General features: G+C 40.0%; 1 protein-coding gene across 1 annotated transcript; it reads left to right on the top strand.

Moving 5' to 3' along the window:
• Nucleotides 1-82: 82 nt before the first annotated feature.
• Nucleotides 83-13,224, top strand: pip4k2ca (phosphatidylinositol-5-phosphate 4-kinase, type II, gamma a). The gene is made up of 10 exons (XM_079679447.1): nucleotides 83-507; nucleotides 1,558-1,655; nucleotides 1,859-1,955; nucleotides 2,231-2,380; nucleotides 7,301-7,447; nucleotides 7,910-7,948; nucleotides 8,051-8,164; nucleotides 8,964-9,225; nucleotides 10,305-10,408; nucleotides 11,276-13,224. Exons 1-10 carry the CDS (start codon nucleotides 349-351, stop codon nucleotides 11,354-11,356), a joined length of 1,251 nt encoding a protein of 416 aa, XP_079535573.1. The 5' UTR covers nucleotides 83-348; the 3' UTR covers nucleotides 11,357-13,224.
• The last annotated feature ends 1,385 nt before the right edge of the window (nucleotides 13,225-14,609 follow it).

Raw genomic sequence — 14,609 nt, 5'->3', positions numbered from 1 at the left:
GCCCACTTTAGGTCACCTGACGCACTTATATCGATTCTACTGGTCGTTGCCACCTGTCAATCACAAACTCACCACGTGGTTGATAATAACATGGGTGGGCTCGAGAGGGCGGAGGTGAACTGTCAGCAGCAGCAATGATTTGGGAAATAATATAGTCACCCATTAATGAAGTTAAGTAATGATTCAGCTCGCCAGGTTTTGAAAAATAGAGACAGTGTAAAAGAACCGAAGCTCGACAGGTGACCTTTGGTTTTTTTGTGGGGAGGAGACGTTAGCTAGAGCCGTTAGCTAGAGCCGTTAGCTCGTTTAGCTTCCAGGAAGACGAACGAGAAGAGCCCGTCTGCGGTCATGGCTGCCCTCGGTAACTCCGGAGCTATTTCCAGTCCCATGGTGGTCTTGGCTCCGAAGACTAAAACGAAAAAGAAACATTTCGTGCAGCAGAAGGTGAAGGTTTTTCGAGCCAGCGACCCCGTCCTGAGCGTCTTCATGTGGGGCGTCAATCACTCGGTGAGTCGCTGGAAGCTAATGCTAACATATCTCTGCCATGTAAACGTAGCTTAGCTTAGTTAGCAGTTAGCTAACTTTACCAACATCTGTGAGATTCTGTGACCCTAGAAGATCATCTGTGGTTAAAAACTCAGATGCTTTGACTAATTATTGACAGGTGGGTTCATTAGGATCTAGTGACAGACTCGTAAACAGCTGTTCAGGATGGGAGAAGTTCTCTTTTCTTGTACTTCGGTAAAAGTAGAAGTACCTGAGTGTAGGACTTCTCTGTTACCAGTAATTGTACTCAAGAAAAGTAGAAAAGTATTGGCAGCTAAATAAACTTTAAGTACCAAAAGTAAAAGTACTCATTATGCAGATTGGCCCATTTCAAAATAATATATATTATATGTTTTGATTATAATTATTGATGCATTAAAGTGTTATCAGAGCCGGTAAAGGTTTGAATGACTTTGTATGCGGCAGGGTAGCTTGTGAATTTGGAACTAAAGTCTGATTTAAATGTTGATTTTATATTTCACATAATTAATCCAAATCTGTAAAGTAACTACAAGTGTTAAACAAATGTGGTGGAGTAAAATTACACGATTTACCTCTGAATTGTTCTGGGGTAGAACGAAGTACAAATGTAACAAAATATTTAAATACTCAAGTACAGTTCTATAGTAAATGTACTTAGTTACTTTACAGCACTGCAGCTGTTTATGTTACACAGCAAACATCAACAAAAGTGTATTGGGTCATAGCTACACAGCTATTAAAATGTTATGGAAATACGGTGAACTCTGGTAGCAGCTACCAACAATCATTGTATGGCCATACTGAAAGATTTAGTGTACTAAAGGAAAAATGTAGTATTCAGTGCAGTAATGTATATCCTATTACTTGAAGTACAAGTACTCAAAGATCTGAACTAGTTTATAGTTACCCTCTCAGGCATATGAATGGCGATGGTTTTGTAGCCTAACATTTAGTGACATGAATCCCAGTCAATGCAACATGTTTAAAATGAAAGAAATGCTAACATTGTTGTTACCTTCTTTCTTTCAGATCAATGATCTTAACCAGGTGCCTGTTCCCGTCATGTTGCTGCCTGACGACTTTAAAGCAAACACTAAGATCAAAGTCAACAACCACCTCTTTAACAAGTAAGAAATAAGCAGATAATGAATTGGTTGAAATGTGAATACTTGCACCTAAAATAAAATGTACCTGACAATGTGTATAGGCTAACCTGCAGAGGAACATAAACATATGAAAGAATCCTGTGTGCTGTCTGCTATAAAAAATGTTTTTGTTCCTTTGTGTTCAGCCACCCCTTTTCACTTTCTTACGCCTTCTCATTTTGCAGAGAAAATCTCCCAGGACATTTCAAATTCAAAGAGTACTGTCCTCAGGTCTTCCGAAATCTTAGGGAGCGGTTTGGTATTGAGGATCTGGATTATCAGGTATGTGAAGTGATATTCAGTATCTGATGAGACTTCTTTGTCCTATAGGGATGTACAGTATCTACTAACTGTTTTTAATTAAATGGTCTTTATTATGTATTTATTTTATAGCACCCGTTTTTAGATGGTTGATGTAAAGTGCTTTTAAAATGCCTTGTTTGTCTAAAATATCCTATACAAACAAACCTTTTTTTAACATATTAAAAAAAATTATAAAAGAAAATTGAGTTAAAACTAAAAGGCTAATTTCTACTCTTAACTGTGTGCTTTTCTAGGTTTCGTTGACACGCAGCCCCCCGGTGAGGAGTGTAGACGATCAGGGAGAGGGTCTGCTCCTCAACTCCTACGACCGGACGCTGGTCATCAAGCAGATCTCCAGCGAGGATGTGGCAGACATGCACAACATCCTGTCTGAGTACCACCAGGTAAGGTCTTGGTCGTTGTTGTTCTACCCAGCATTTTGTTAACGTGCCTCTCAATACTTTCTTACTGCCGTACCCCGCCTTATTAGTTCTTACTGAGGACTTACTGTAAAACATGAGTGTTACAAATATACAGTTTTAATGTAGGTCCAGGTCAATGTGTACAATTCATTTGATTATCTTGTTTTGATAAAACATGCAAAATGTTAAGATGAACTTTACACCGTATTCAGCAAGAAGCTAGTCACTTCTGTAAATGCTCGTCAGTATTTGAGACAAGTCTCTCCACAGCTTAATGTTTTTACAGGAAACCCTCAAATAGCACTCTGCTAGCTTTTTCAAGTCGGGCTCTAAATGCTGAATAATCTCTTAAATTGTTTATGTTATGGGAGATTGTGTTATTATTGATAATTGTATTTTATTCTGGAAAACCAACATTTGTCAAAGAACTGGGTCATTTCAGTTTCAGTTGCTTCTGCATCTTGAATCTGAATCATTCCTTCCATCTACCTGTTCATTCAGTTTGCCCCTCACTCATTCATTCAAGGTTATTCCTGTCAGTTTCCAGACTTGATACCTTCACACACAGATCCTGGATCACTTGCATCCTGTCAGTTTCCAGACTTGCTACCTTCACACACAGATCCTGGATCACTTGCATCCTGTCAGTTTCCAGACTTGATACCTTCACACACAGATCCTGGATCACTTGCATCCTGTCAGTTTCCAGACTTGATACCTTCACACACAGATCCTGGATCACTTGCATCCTGTCAGTTTCCAGACTTGATACCTTCACACACAGATCCTGGATCACTTGCATCCTGTCAGTTTCCAGACTTGATACCTTCACACACAGATCCTGGATCACTTGCATCCTGTCAGTTTCCAGACTTGCTACCTTCACACACAGATCCTGGATCACTTGCATCCTGTCAGTTTCCAGACTTGATACCTTCACACACAGATCCTGGATCACTTGCATCGGGTCAGTTTCCAGACTTGATACCTTCACACACAGATCCTGGATCACTTGCATCCTGTCTGCTGTACTGAACTGTGTGTTAAGCTTCCCACACTGCGTCCTACTTACAGAATGTTCTCTTTAACCTTTGTTTGGACCTTTTTTGAGCTCCTAAAATTAGCACTTCCTGGGGGGATTTTTTTTTTCTTTCTGCCTCATGGTGAGGGAAGTCGACCCAAATGTGGTGCAGTGAGCAGGCAGACCGCTACATACTCAAACTGAGAAGAGAAAACATCTGTCGTGCTGAATTGCCCTTGATCAAGACCCTAAATGTAAACCTCCCTTAGGGGAAACTGAATGATAACGCAGGAAAAACAGAACCCTCATCATCAAGGTTACAGCGCTGCGCAGCGTGGGGAACAAACAGTTCTATAGTTGTTGATTTACTAAAGATATGCAAATGTTCATATCAACACATCTATGTTCATGTAAATAGTAGAGTACGTTTGTACTAGAGATACGAGGAAGGTGACACCCTTTCCCCTCTATTTAGTTTGTTTCTATAAAGGCTTATTATACATTTGCGGCCCAGTCTGGTATCAGTGCTCATGCTTGTTTGGCCGAGTTGGGAGGGGACTTCAGAACTCGGACCACTGAGTAAACTTTTAGCTGCTTTGAGTTTGATAGGAATGTGTAGCCTGTGGTTACGCAGCCTACATAGAACGGGGAGGAAGATGAGGAAAAATGGCAGCTCTGTTTTCAGAGTGTTTTTTTGAGTGCAATTGAATGAACTCATTGTTATCCGAGGCATTTCACAGTTTCCCTCTTTCATCATGACCGTTTGTTTATTGGGTCACTTTTCCACTCAACATTTAGTTTTTAGGGAACATGTTTTGTGTGTTTTAAAGAGCTGTAGATTCAGATGATGAATATTCTTTTTCGAGATGTTTGTTTTTTCAGCTGCAAAATAACCTAATATTGACATATTGTACTCGAGCATTAGGGCAAGCACGACGTGTTAAAGGCTTTGTCAATGTTTTGCTTTCAGTCATTATTTGGATGCATTTTCCGGGGGTTCGGATCCTCGTCACCTTTTTCATACCTGATGAGTTTGCATCCCTGAAACCAGGATTCGCTCTTTAACCTCCTGAGTGCCCAGTGTGTTTCATGGGACACTGAATGAGGTCACTGTGAAGAAAGTCTATTTTAACTGACTGAGCACGGCTCAAAGTCTAACCTGGATACACTCAGTAATTGCTCTGCTTTTAAAGTGACCTTTTAAATATGGAAACATGTAAGACTGTAGGCCTTTTTAAGACTCTTGTTTTGTGGTAATCTTTCAGCTGCAAATCTGTCTTCATTTTTTACAATATTTGTATTAGAATTCTAAACAACATAAAATGCAGTCTTATACATTAATACAGGGTGTCCGCGGGGTCTTAAAAAGTATTAAAAGTTAATCAATCAATTTAGCGAAAATGAAGGCTATTAAAAAGTATTAAGCAGTATTTTCCAAGGTATTACATTTTGTAGCTTGTTTCCAATAAGTATATAAATGGTCCAAAGAGGTTGTATTCTACAGTCTGCCTGAATGTAATCATTGCGTAGGTGTGTAGTGTGATTCTGTGTAGTTTATTTATGGCATCCCGTTGGATCTGACGTCATCTGAACAGGACATCTCACGCTCACTGCTTGATAGCGCGCGAAGGTCCGTTTACGCCGGTTGTTAAACAACATCGTTATGGGAAAATGCAAGTTAGCGTCCAAATGGTTGGAAACTAAGGAGGAAGGACAATCAATACTGTATATAGTCAATGTGAGGTAAAGTGTGTCGCCAAGGTAACCGGTTAAAACTCCAAGTGGCGATGAGGTCTTAAAATGTATGGAAAGGGTCTTCAAAAAGGTCTTAAAAGGGATTCCATCTGACTTCAGGATTCCTGCACCCTGTAATATGTTACACTTGAAAACACAGGTTTGCGGCATTCTCTCGCAGAAAAAAAAAACACAACCAAAAAATAAAAAGGCTAAAAGTTTAAGTTTCATCTTTACAACAAATGGGAATCTATTACAAAGTGAAGTATAATAACTGTTAAAGACTCAAAATAGGACACGTTTATAAAAAAAAGTCTACAAGCTCTGAAACGGCATTGATACTGCAATACGTTTCCCATTCGATCATCAGTTAAATCAAAATGTTAAAGGTCACATGTCATGGCCATTTCCACTGATCATAATTCCATTGTTGAGGTCTACTAGAATAGAAAAATACTGTGCAATTTTCCAAACTCACATTGGTTTCGCAAACAGCATCTCTGTAAAGTGTGTGTATTCAGCAGTATTCACTTTCTCCACTAAACGGCTCGCTGCAGCTCCCCCCCCCCCCCTCCCTGTGAGCCCAGTGTGCTCCGATTGGTCGGGACATTGTGAATCGCGCTGAGCTCCGTGGAGGTGTGGTTTCCTTGTTTAGCGAAACACAGCCAAACTCATCCTGAGCACACACAAAGTCGCAGAAAACAATACGTGTGGCTTGATATTGAGTAAGAAAAAGGTTTATAGGTTGATAAACGCTGTGAGAATGGGTCTGCAGAGAGAATTTTGCCGCGATCCCAACTGTCTGTTATTACATTACATTGCATTTAGCTGACGCCTTTATCCAAAGCAACTTACAATAAGTGCGTTCGACCAACAAAATACAAACTTGAAGAAAACAGAATCATATAAGTACATCAGGTTTCATAGAGCCAAACGTTTCAAGTGCTACTCAACTGGCTTTAGATAAGCCAGTCCTTTATTAGTATATAAGTGCTTTGTTAATAGTTCTATTGCTCGAAGTGGAGTCGAAAGAGATGAGTTTTCAGTCTGCGCCAGAAGATGTGTAAGCTTTCTGCTGTCCTGATGTCAATGGGGAGCTCATTCCACCATTTTGGAGCCAGGATAGCAAACCCACGTGTTTCTGCTGATGGGAACTTGGGTCCCCCTCGCAGTGCGGGTGCAGCGAGTTGTTTGGCTGATGCAGAGCGGAGTGCACGTGCTGGGGTGTACGGTTTAACCATGTCCTGGATGTAGGAATGGCCAGATCCATTCACAGCATGGTACGCAAGTACCAGTGTCTTGAAGTGGATTCTAGCAGTTACTGGAAGCCAGTGAAGGGAGCGGAGGAGTGGTGTGGTGTGGGAGAATTTGGGAAGGTTGAAGACCAGACGAGCCGCTGCATTCTGGATGAGCTGCAGAGGTCGGAGGGCACATGCAGGTAGACCAGCCAGGAGGGAGTTGCAGTAGTCTAGGCGTGAGATGACGAGAGACTGGACCAGAACCTGCGTTGCTCTCTGGGACAGGAGGGGACGTATCCTCCTGATGTTGTAAAGAGTGTATCTACAGCAGCGGGTTGTTGCAGCGATGTTTGCAGTGAAGGAAAGTTATCAGCCTTCAGCCAGGGAGGAGAAATCAGCATAGCTGCTTGCACTGAGTGTGTGTGTGGATTGGTCAATTTGGACCAATCAGCGGGGGCTTAACGTAACGGCTCCACGGATTGGCCCATTTGGTTCCGGGTACCGCATGACCGTATCGCGTCATAGTTCTGGGCGTGGCTACTGGGTGTTCCTACGACACGGCACCCAGGAAGCAAACAATGGACAATGACGTTTCACCAACGAGGCGTTTTGGGGAGGTATTTTCTGTGTTAGAGTTTTACTCGCTACAGGGTGTACTTTGAGGGTTTTGACTCTGCAGACCGTTTACATGCATAAAAACCTTCATAACACACAAGGGGACGGGTAATAACCGGACAAGCATGACATGTGCCCTTTAACATGATCAGTAAATGGTGTCCATAAGCTCTCATACACATGCTGTTTAGCCTTTAATATGTTAATGTTTCTTCTGCTATTTTGATGTCTAAATTAGAAACGTGTTCCACTTTTCGAGCTGCCATGCGAATACCCTTTGTTCCCTCCCTGCAGCACATAGTGAAGTGTCACGGCAGCACGCTGCTGCCTCAGTTCCTCGGGATGTACCGTGTGAGCGTGGACAGCGAGGAGACGTACCTGATCGTCATGAGGAACATGTTCAGCCACAGACTGCTGGTGCACAGGAAGTACGACCTGAAGGTGAGGAGGAGCTACTCAGCACTGCTCAAAGAAATGATGAAGTTATACATTATAGTCAATAAATACGGTTTTCTCTGAAATGGCCCTGAGATGCACATGTTTTGCTAAGTTAGACCTTTTGCACAGAAGTGGCTTTGTACTGCTCCTCAATTTGCCATTAGCACGATAAACAGAAGAAAAATGACTTCAGGTAACTTTTCTAAAAGGGTATCAGTATATTAATGCACTCTAAAATGTTACAATCGTTTCTTTCATTTTAAAATTCTATTTATTTCTCAATAAAAGAACGTGCATATCCATTTATTTTTGATAATTAGACAAGCAATGTGTTGTATGATAACTATACTGAAAGCAGCTCCACTGATTACCCTTAAGTATCTGTTTTACTTTCTGCAAGTAATGTCGTTTTTTGCTTTTTTTAATGTTTCTGAATCTCAATATTTTTTTAACGTGTTTTTTCAGGGCTCTCTGGTGGCTCGTGAAGCAAGTGACAAAGAAAGGGTAAAATAGCAATCCTAATAATTCACTTGTATACCCTAATGGGGCCAGCTGTCTCCTCCTTACGTCCCTAACTCCTGCTAAAGATGTTTTTTATTCCTAAAGGGAAAAGAGCTCCCGACCTTCAAGGACATGGACTTCAGGAACAACATGCAGAAGGTGTATGTGACCGATGAGCAGAAGGAGAAGTTCATGGAGAAACTCAACAGAGATGTGGAGGTAGGTGATTCAATGAGACACCTCTCTGTTGTTGCACCGCTCTGCCACACAGAGGCATCATCAGCACGTCAAGGCTGTGATGCCATTTTGGCAGCGTGTGGGATTCATTTAGATCTCAAAACATAAACATAGGCCATTCAAATTGCTACTTTTTTGATCATTCTTTAAGTATTTATTTTCTTCGACAAAATGCTAAAATGTAACTGGATGCCGCATCTCAAATGTAAACATCACAGAATATAAACAAGAAAATCTAAGTCTCAGGGCACTGGGAATTTGTCTTTGTTGTGCATCAAAACGACATCAACTGAAAACTTACAAACATCAAGAGCAGTAGGATCTAGCAGAGGAGGGTTGTGCATGTACAAGGCATTTCATTCAATATCCCAGATGTTCCTGTAGTGCATGTACAAGGCATTTCATTCAATATCCCAGATGTTCCTGTAGTGCATGTACAAGGCATTTCATTCAATATCCCAGATGTTCCTGTTGTGCATGTACAAGGCATTTCATTCAATATCCCAGATGTTCCTGTCGTGCAAGTTGATATATAAATACAAATGTTCCTGCAAATTGTTGTTTTTGTTTCAGCAACATATAAAAACTAAAGACATTTCAGTTTTGGTAGGTTGGGTTAGGGGGATTTTCCCTCTAGAAACAACCGGTCCAAATGTTTTGAATGAGTCTTCTGTGGATTAATTTAGATCTGGTTAACAGTTCAGCGCTATTTTACCGTGCGTCTTTCCCTCACAGTAAATACATTTTCTCTGTAAGCTTCTTAACAAATATCCCTCTTCAGTTCCTGGTGCGGCTGAAGATCATGGACTACAGCCTGCTGCTCGGGATCCACGATGTGGGTCGAGCTGAACGTGATGAAGAGGAGGGCGAGGAGGTGTCCAACGAGGAAGATCCAGACGCAGAGAACGGCCTGGCGGGGGCCGGGGTGGGGTCCTATGGCACCTCTCCAGAGGGCATCGCTGGGTACATGTCCTGCTACAAACCTCTGGGGCCCGGGGAGTTCGACCCCTACGTGGACGTGTACGCCATCGGGAACTGCCCAGGTGAACAAAGGCTCAGGCCACACACTACCATTATTTAAGACTGAGATTACATTGTAATGTTTTAGGTAGGATGCACTGTTTAGACATTTCCTCTTTCCTAAATCATTATTTGATTTATTTATTATTTCTTCTCAAAGTATCTCCTGAAACTCAATACTAGTCCAATAAAAGTGCTTTATTTTTCCCATATTTTAAATCTGTTTTTTAAAAAACTGTTTTTTCATGTTTATGTAGGTTAACATGCTGTAGAGCAGGGGTGTGAAACTCAAGGCCCGGGGGCCAAATCCGGCCCGCGACTTCATTTAATGTGGCCCGCTAGAGCTTTCAAAGAATATAATACGTTTATTATATGGTTACATGCCACTTTACAGAAGCAAGTTGCCCATAAACTACATGTCCCACAATGCATCTCGTTTTTTTGAAATGCGTACCGAAGAGATTTGCCCTGGACTTCTGCTTTCAAATGTAGTTAGTTATTACCCTATCCGATAATAATCCAATTCTGAGGCAATAATGTAATATAATAAATTATTTTATATATATATAGGTATTTATATATCTATATTTATATAGTTACAACCGGCCCTTTGAGTGCAACCATAATGCTAATGTGGCCCGCGATGAAATTGAGTTTGACACCCCTGCTGTAGAGATAAGAAATATTAGTCGGAGAGATTTTTCTGCCTCCAGCTTTCCGGCCTTTTCTCTGTTTGACATCTCTTTAAATGGAAAACATTTTAGATGTTGGCCGGTTAAAGAGATATTTTCTTAGTTTCATAGGAATATGTATATTTTAAGATGTCGCCTTTTTTTCACAATTTTCAAATATTGTAGAGACATGAAGTTTAAACGATGAATAAAGAAAACAACCAGCAAATAATTCCTTAGATGCAGTGTGTCCAAACCCTGAATCTGTAATTCCAAAATCATCTCCTATCTGGAAAATAATAAGGATATATCTTTATAGGCTTTGATATTGATTTCTTACCCGGGAGCTTTCATCTGGATGAGTGTTTTCTGTCAGTACTGTCGATACAGCCAATGTAAACTCCCTGATTGTTCTCTGCCTTTCATCTCAGGAGCCCCTCAGAGGGAAGTGTACTTCATGGGCCTGATCGACGTCCTCACTCAGTACGACGCCAAGAAGAAAGCCGCTCATGCAGCAAAAACTGTCAAACACGGGGTGAGTGGCACGGGAGAGGAGGAAGAAGGGTTCAAGGTTCAAAGTTTTACGGTCACATGCATTGTAGCTACAGTGTAGTTATGGCAAGAAGAAACAGAGTATAAATACAATAGTGCAAGATTATGTTGCAAGACCAATGTGCAGGAGAAGTCAAATGTATGTAGGATAAAATACAATAAGCTAAATGTTGCAAGTGTCCAAGTACATGTAGGAGTCTATATGGATGTAAGGTAGAATCAGATAAACAAGAACATAATGTGAAATGAAATACTGTACAGTGGAATAATACTGCTTGTAGGGATACATATATTTGTGAGGCGGAAGAGGGATGCTGTCGGGTTATTCACAACTCCAGTGTTTCCCACAGAATTTGATTCTATTTGTGGGGGAACCCCCCCCCCCCCCCCCCCCCAACGTTCTTGTTGCTCTGTGTTGCGTTGTTAATGAGTGAAACACACCGGAGTTGAGGATCTGTGGGGTTTATTCTCCCAAAAATATAATTTGCAATTTAGGCATTTAGCAGACGCCTTATTCCAAAGCGACTCACAATGACCAATCACAGGGACATTCTCCCTGGAGTAACTGAGGGCTAAGTGCCTTGCTCAAGGGCACACTAGTAGTGGTGTTCCAGGCAGGATTTGAACTCGCAACCTTCCGATCATCAGCCCACCTCACTATCCATTAGAGTACCACCAAAAAAAGAAATAATATATATTTTTTTTTTATGAGATCCATTTGTGGCGGACGATATTTAATTGTGGCAGCCGGCCAAAAATAAATCAATGTATGGGAAACACTGCAACTCTGTTCACAGATGATGTTGATGAACTTTCCCTTTTCTCTCCATCCTCCCTCTCTTTTTTGCAGGCCGGCGCTGAAATCTCCACAGTCCACCCCGAGCAGTACGCCAAAAGATTTCGCGACTTCATCTCCAACATCTTTGCGTAACACTCGGCTCCGAACGCTGCCATCTATTTTACCCTTCGACCAAAAGAAAATAGTACGCACACACAGATCGTTGTTTCTGAGGATCTGAGGCGGGACTACTTACGTTTGTAGCAACATAATGTACTACTTCTGATGCATATATTTATTTTTAAGATTTAAGATGCAGTTATAGATATTAAGCACTCTTTAACGGTTTAACTCTGGAGCATTAGGGTACACGGAAATGAACTGCTGTTGATCAGTGTTAGACCACGTCAGTGCGAGATCAAATATTTAGTTTTCTTCTTTGTCACTTCTCTCTGGGTACCCAGGCCTGATATAAACTTAAAGTAAGAGTTTGACATGTGAAGATCATAGCCTATTTACTTTTTTTGCCAAAAGTTGAATGCAAAGATTGAAACTGCTTTCATGTTTAAGGTTCCTTGTGTCGTTTTTCACCTCTATTAGCAGTCAAACCGTCATTTCTCTATGAGTTGGTCACAATTTGACAAATGTGCACCCTGTACACAGTGCCAATGAAACCCACTGCTCCACTGACCTATAGGTGACACAACACGCAGTTAAAAAGACTGCTAGAAAGGGAACATGGATTTTAACAATGCTGGATTCAAAATACATAAAGACTTTACAAATATTTTTATGAGGAGGGAAAAGTATTACACATTTGCATTTAGGAATGTGTTTTTCACATGACGTAAACAAAAGTTTTGAAAGAAAACTCCACAAGGGACCTTTTTAATGTGAAGCTATTCAAGGATGAGCAGATGCTATGCTTAGCTTAGCTTAGCTTAGCTTAGCTTAGTTTAGCTTAGCTTAGCATAAAGACTGGAAACGGAGGGAAAGGCTAGCCTGGCTCTGTAGAAAGGTAACGACATCCTCCATCCAGCACCTCTAAAGAAGCCAATGCATGCGCACAACATGTCATTTTGTTCAAACAAATTAGAAACAACACGTCTATAAGTGCAAGGAGCTGTTTGTCAGGGTTTGTTTTCTTTAAACAGCCCTGCTAGCTGTTTCCTGTCTTTATGCTAAGCGAAGCAAACCGGCTAACTTTGCCTAAAAAGTGAAACTATTCCTTTTAATCCTAGAATAATAATGACACGATGATCGGTGTTAAAACCATAATGGTAGTCTATATTCTACAGTTGGAGCATAATATTATTTATCTATTGATGCGGGCCATTTGAATGTTTAGAGTGCCAAATGTGTGGGATCAAAGCTTTATCCTAACAGGATTTGCACCTTGAATACAATTAAATTAACTCTGTTGTGACAGAGCAGAATCGCAATTAAAATGGATCATGTATGATTTTCCTCAACATATTTACTCAATTTAAAAGAAAATGTACAGAACAGCCTTGTAAATTGAATGTGTGGTATTTAATAGAGAGCACATTAAATCATTTGACTTGTAAACATGTTGGACAGTGCCTCTTAGCTACAGGAGCCTGTTAAGGGCCTGCGGGGGGTTTAGGATTAGCCTTTTTTAAATAAAAATACTTTCATGTGTCGACATCGAAACACTTCCTGAAATGAGCCCATCATTCTGTACGGACTCCTTTATGAACGTGGTGTTGTGGCAAATGTGAATCATTGTAATGGATTTAGACAAAGATGGGAATAGGATCCACTCTGTGTATTGTAACATTTGACATTTAGTGATAACTAGAGTACTGTGTAAAACACTGTGGACATTAACACTACATTATAGCTTCTGCAGTTAGCCTTAGCACGGTGGTATGATGGATTATTTCTGAATCACTGGCCAGGCTGCGCAGCTCTCTGATGCCTCATCTCCTCGATGATTTCACATGTATTGAAAAATTCGTGTTTTGGACCAAAATATATTTTACAAGGAATTTCTGAAATGTATTGACTCATTTCCTCTCATTGCACTTTGTTCCCCTTTACGCCACCAGATGGTCAATGTTTGTGCTGGTTTTATTTGACATTTCTCTACAACTATTGCGTATTCGCCTGAACTGCGTTTTTGGGAAGTAGCTAGTTTAAAGAAATATTATTTAACTGCAATTATCTGTTTAAACTATTGTAAAATAATTGTTATTAAATAAGTTACTAATCAAAATGTTCATTACCAAAGAGTTATAAGTAAATATATCCCATAAAAAGCTTATGAGTAGATTATAACATTTGTTCTGTGGCACTGCTCTGATCCTTTTTCAAGTTATATTGAAAAACGTGCTGAGTCTGAGCTAAACTGCCTGGTTTAACTGTATGTACTTTATGTAATTTATCATGTTTTAAGGATTGTACAGCTTTTAATTCCCAGTTTAAAACCTTGAGAAAAGTTATCTAATTATATTAACATTCATTTGTTGAATTAAAAATAGTGATTATTACATTTTTAACTATGTAACTATAATATGTTTCCTATTACACAAAAAAAATCCCTTCCCAACAATACTGAATTACAGCTTATCGCTATCAACAGGTCAAACATTTAAATTTATCATATTATATATATTTTTACACCTAAAACCTGCACAATTAATAACCAGTAATGTAAGAAATACGCAGATCTTATACTCAAGCAAATGTAGCATAACTAAATTATAAAAAAAGTATTTTAGAAGTAAAAGTCCTGCTTCAAAATCTTGCTTAACGTATTGGCATCAAAATATATGCTTAATGGCCCATTTCAGAATCACATTAAATTACAGTATTATGATGCATACATGTGGAGCTAACCTTAATTACTTCGGATACTGCAGCTAGATAAATGCACTTCCAATATGACAATGTTTATTTCTAAATTCATTTGAGTTTTGTGTTAACAAATAATCTTAATCTGTACCGTAACCAAAGATGTCAGCTTAAAATACTCAGGTAAAGTACAAAATAGTAAATGTACTTCATTATATCCACCACTGCTAAAAACGTTCCCATTAGCCTGTGTTACTTTGTGTTTTCGTACTTATAGGCAAATATTACGCTATCATGCTGAACTAGGATACACTTGGTATCTGTGGGGTCAGAGGTCAACAGGCTCCCAGCTGCATGCATCACTGTACATGTTGTCCCTGCAGTGTAAGGTATTATTTGTGTAGTTTGCCGGTCAGAATATCATGTTAACTAAACGTATATTGAATTAAAGTTGTTTTAATGAAATCTTAGGTAACATGCTAGAGGTCAGGGACTTTCTTCAGTCTCACTTTTGAGATGTGGTTTCGCTGACCGGTTCCTTCCTGTTTCATCAGAGTGGAGAGAAGGAACGCATTTAGACAATAGGGTC

The sequence above is a fragment of the Notothenia rossii genome (genome assembly GCF_949606895.1).
Source record: "Notothenia rossii genome assembly, chromosome: 4".
Classification (NCBI taxonomy): domain Eukaryota; kingdom Metazoa; phylum Chordata; class Actinopteri; order Perciformes; family Nototheniidae; genus Notothenia; species Notothenia rossii.
Note: the sequence above shows the minus strand (reverse complement) of the source record. Positions and strands in the feature narration are given on the sequence as shown.

Coding starts and splice junctions, on each gene's coding strand:
- pip4k2ca (XM_079679447.1), top strand. CDS start 349: ATGGCTGCCCTCGGTAACTCCGGAGCTATTTCCAGTCCCATGGTGGTC. Junction 2,381..7,300: donor TCCTGTCTGAGTACCACCAG/GTAAGGTCTTGG, acceptor CCCTCCCTGCAG/CACATAGTGAAGTGTCACGG. Junction 8,165..8,963: donor AACTCAACAGAGATGTGGAG/GTAGGTGATTCA, acceptor ATCCCTCTTCAG/TTCCTGGTGCGGCTGAAGAT.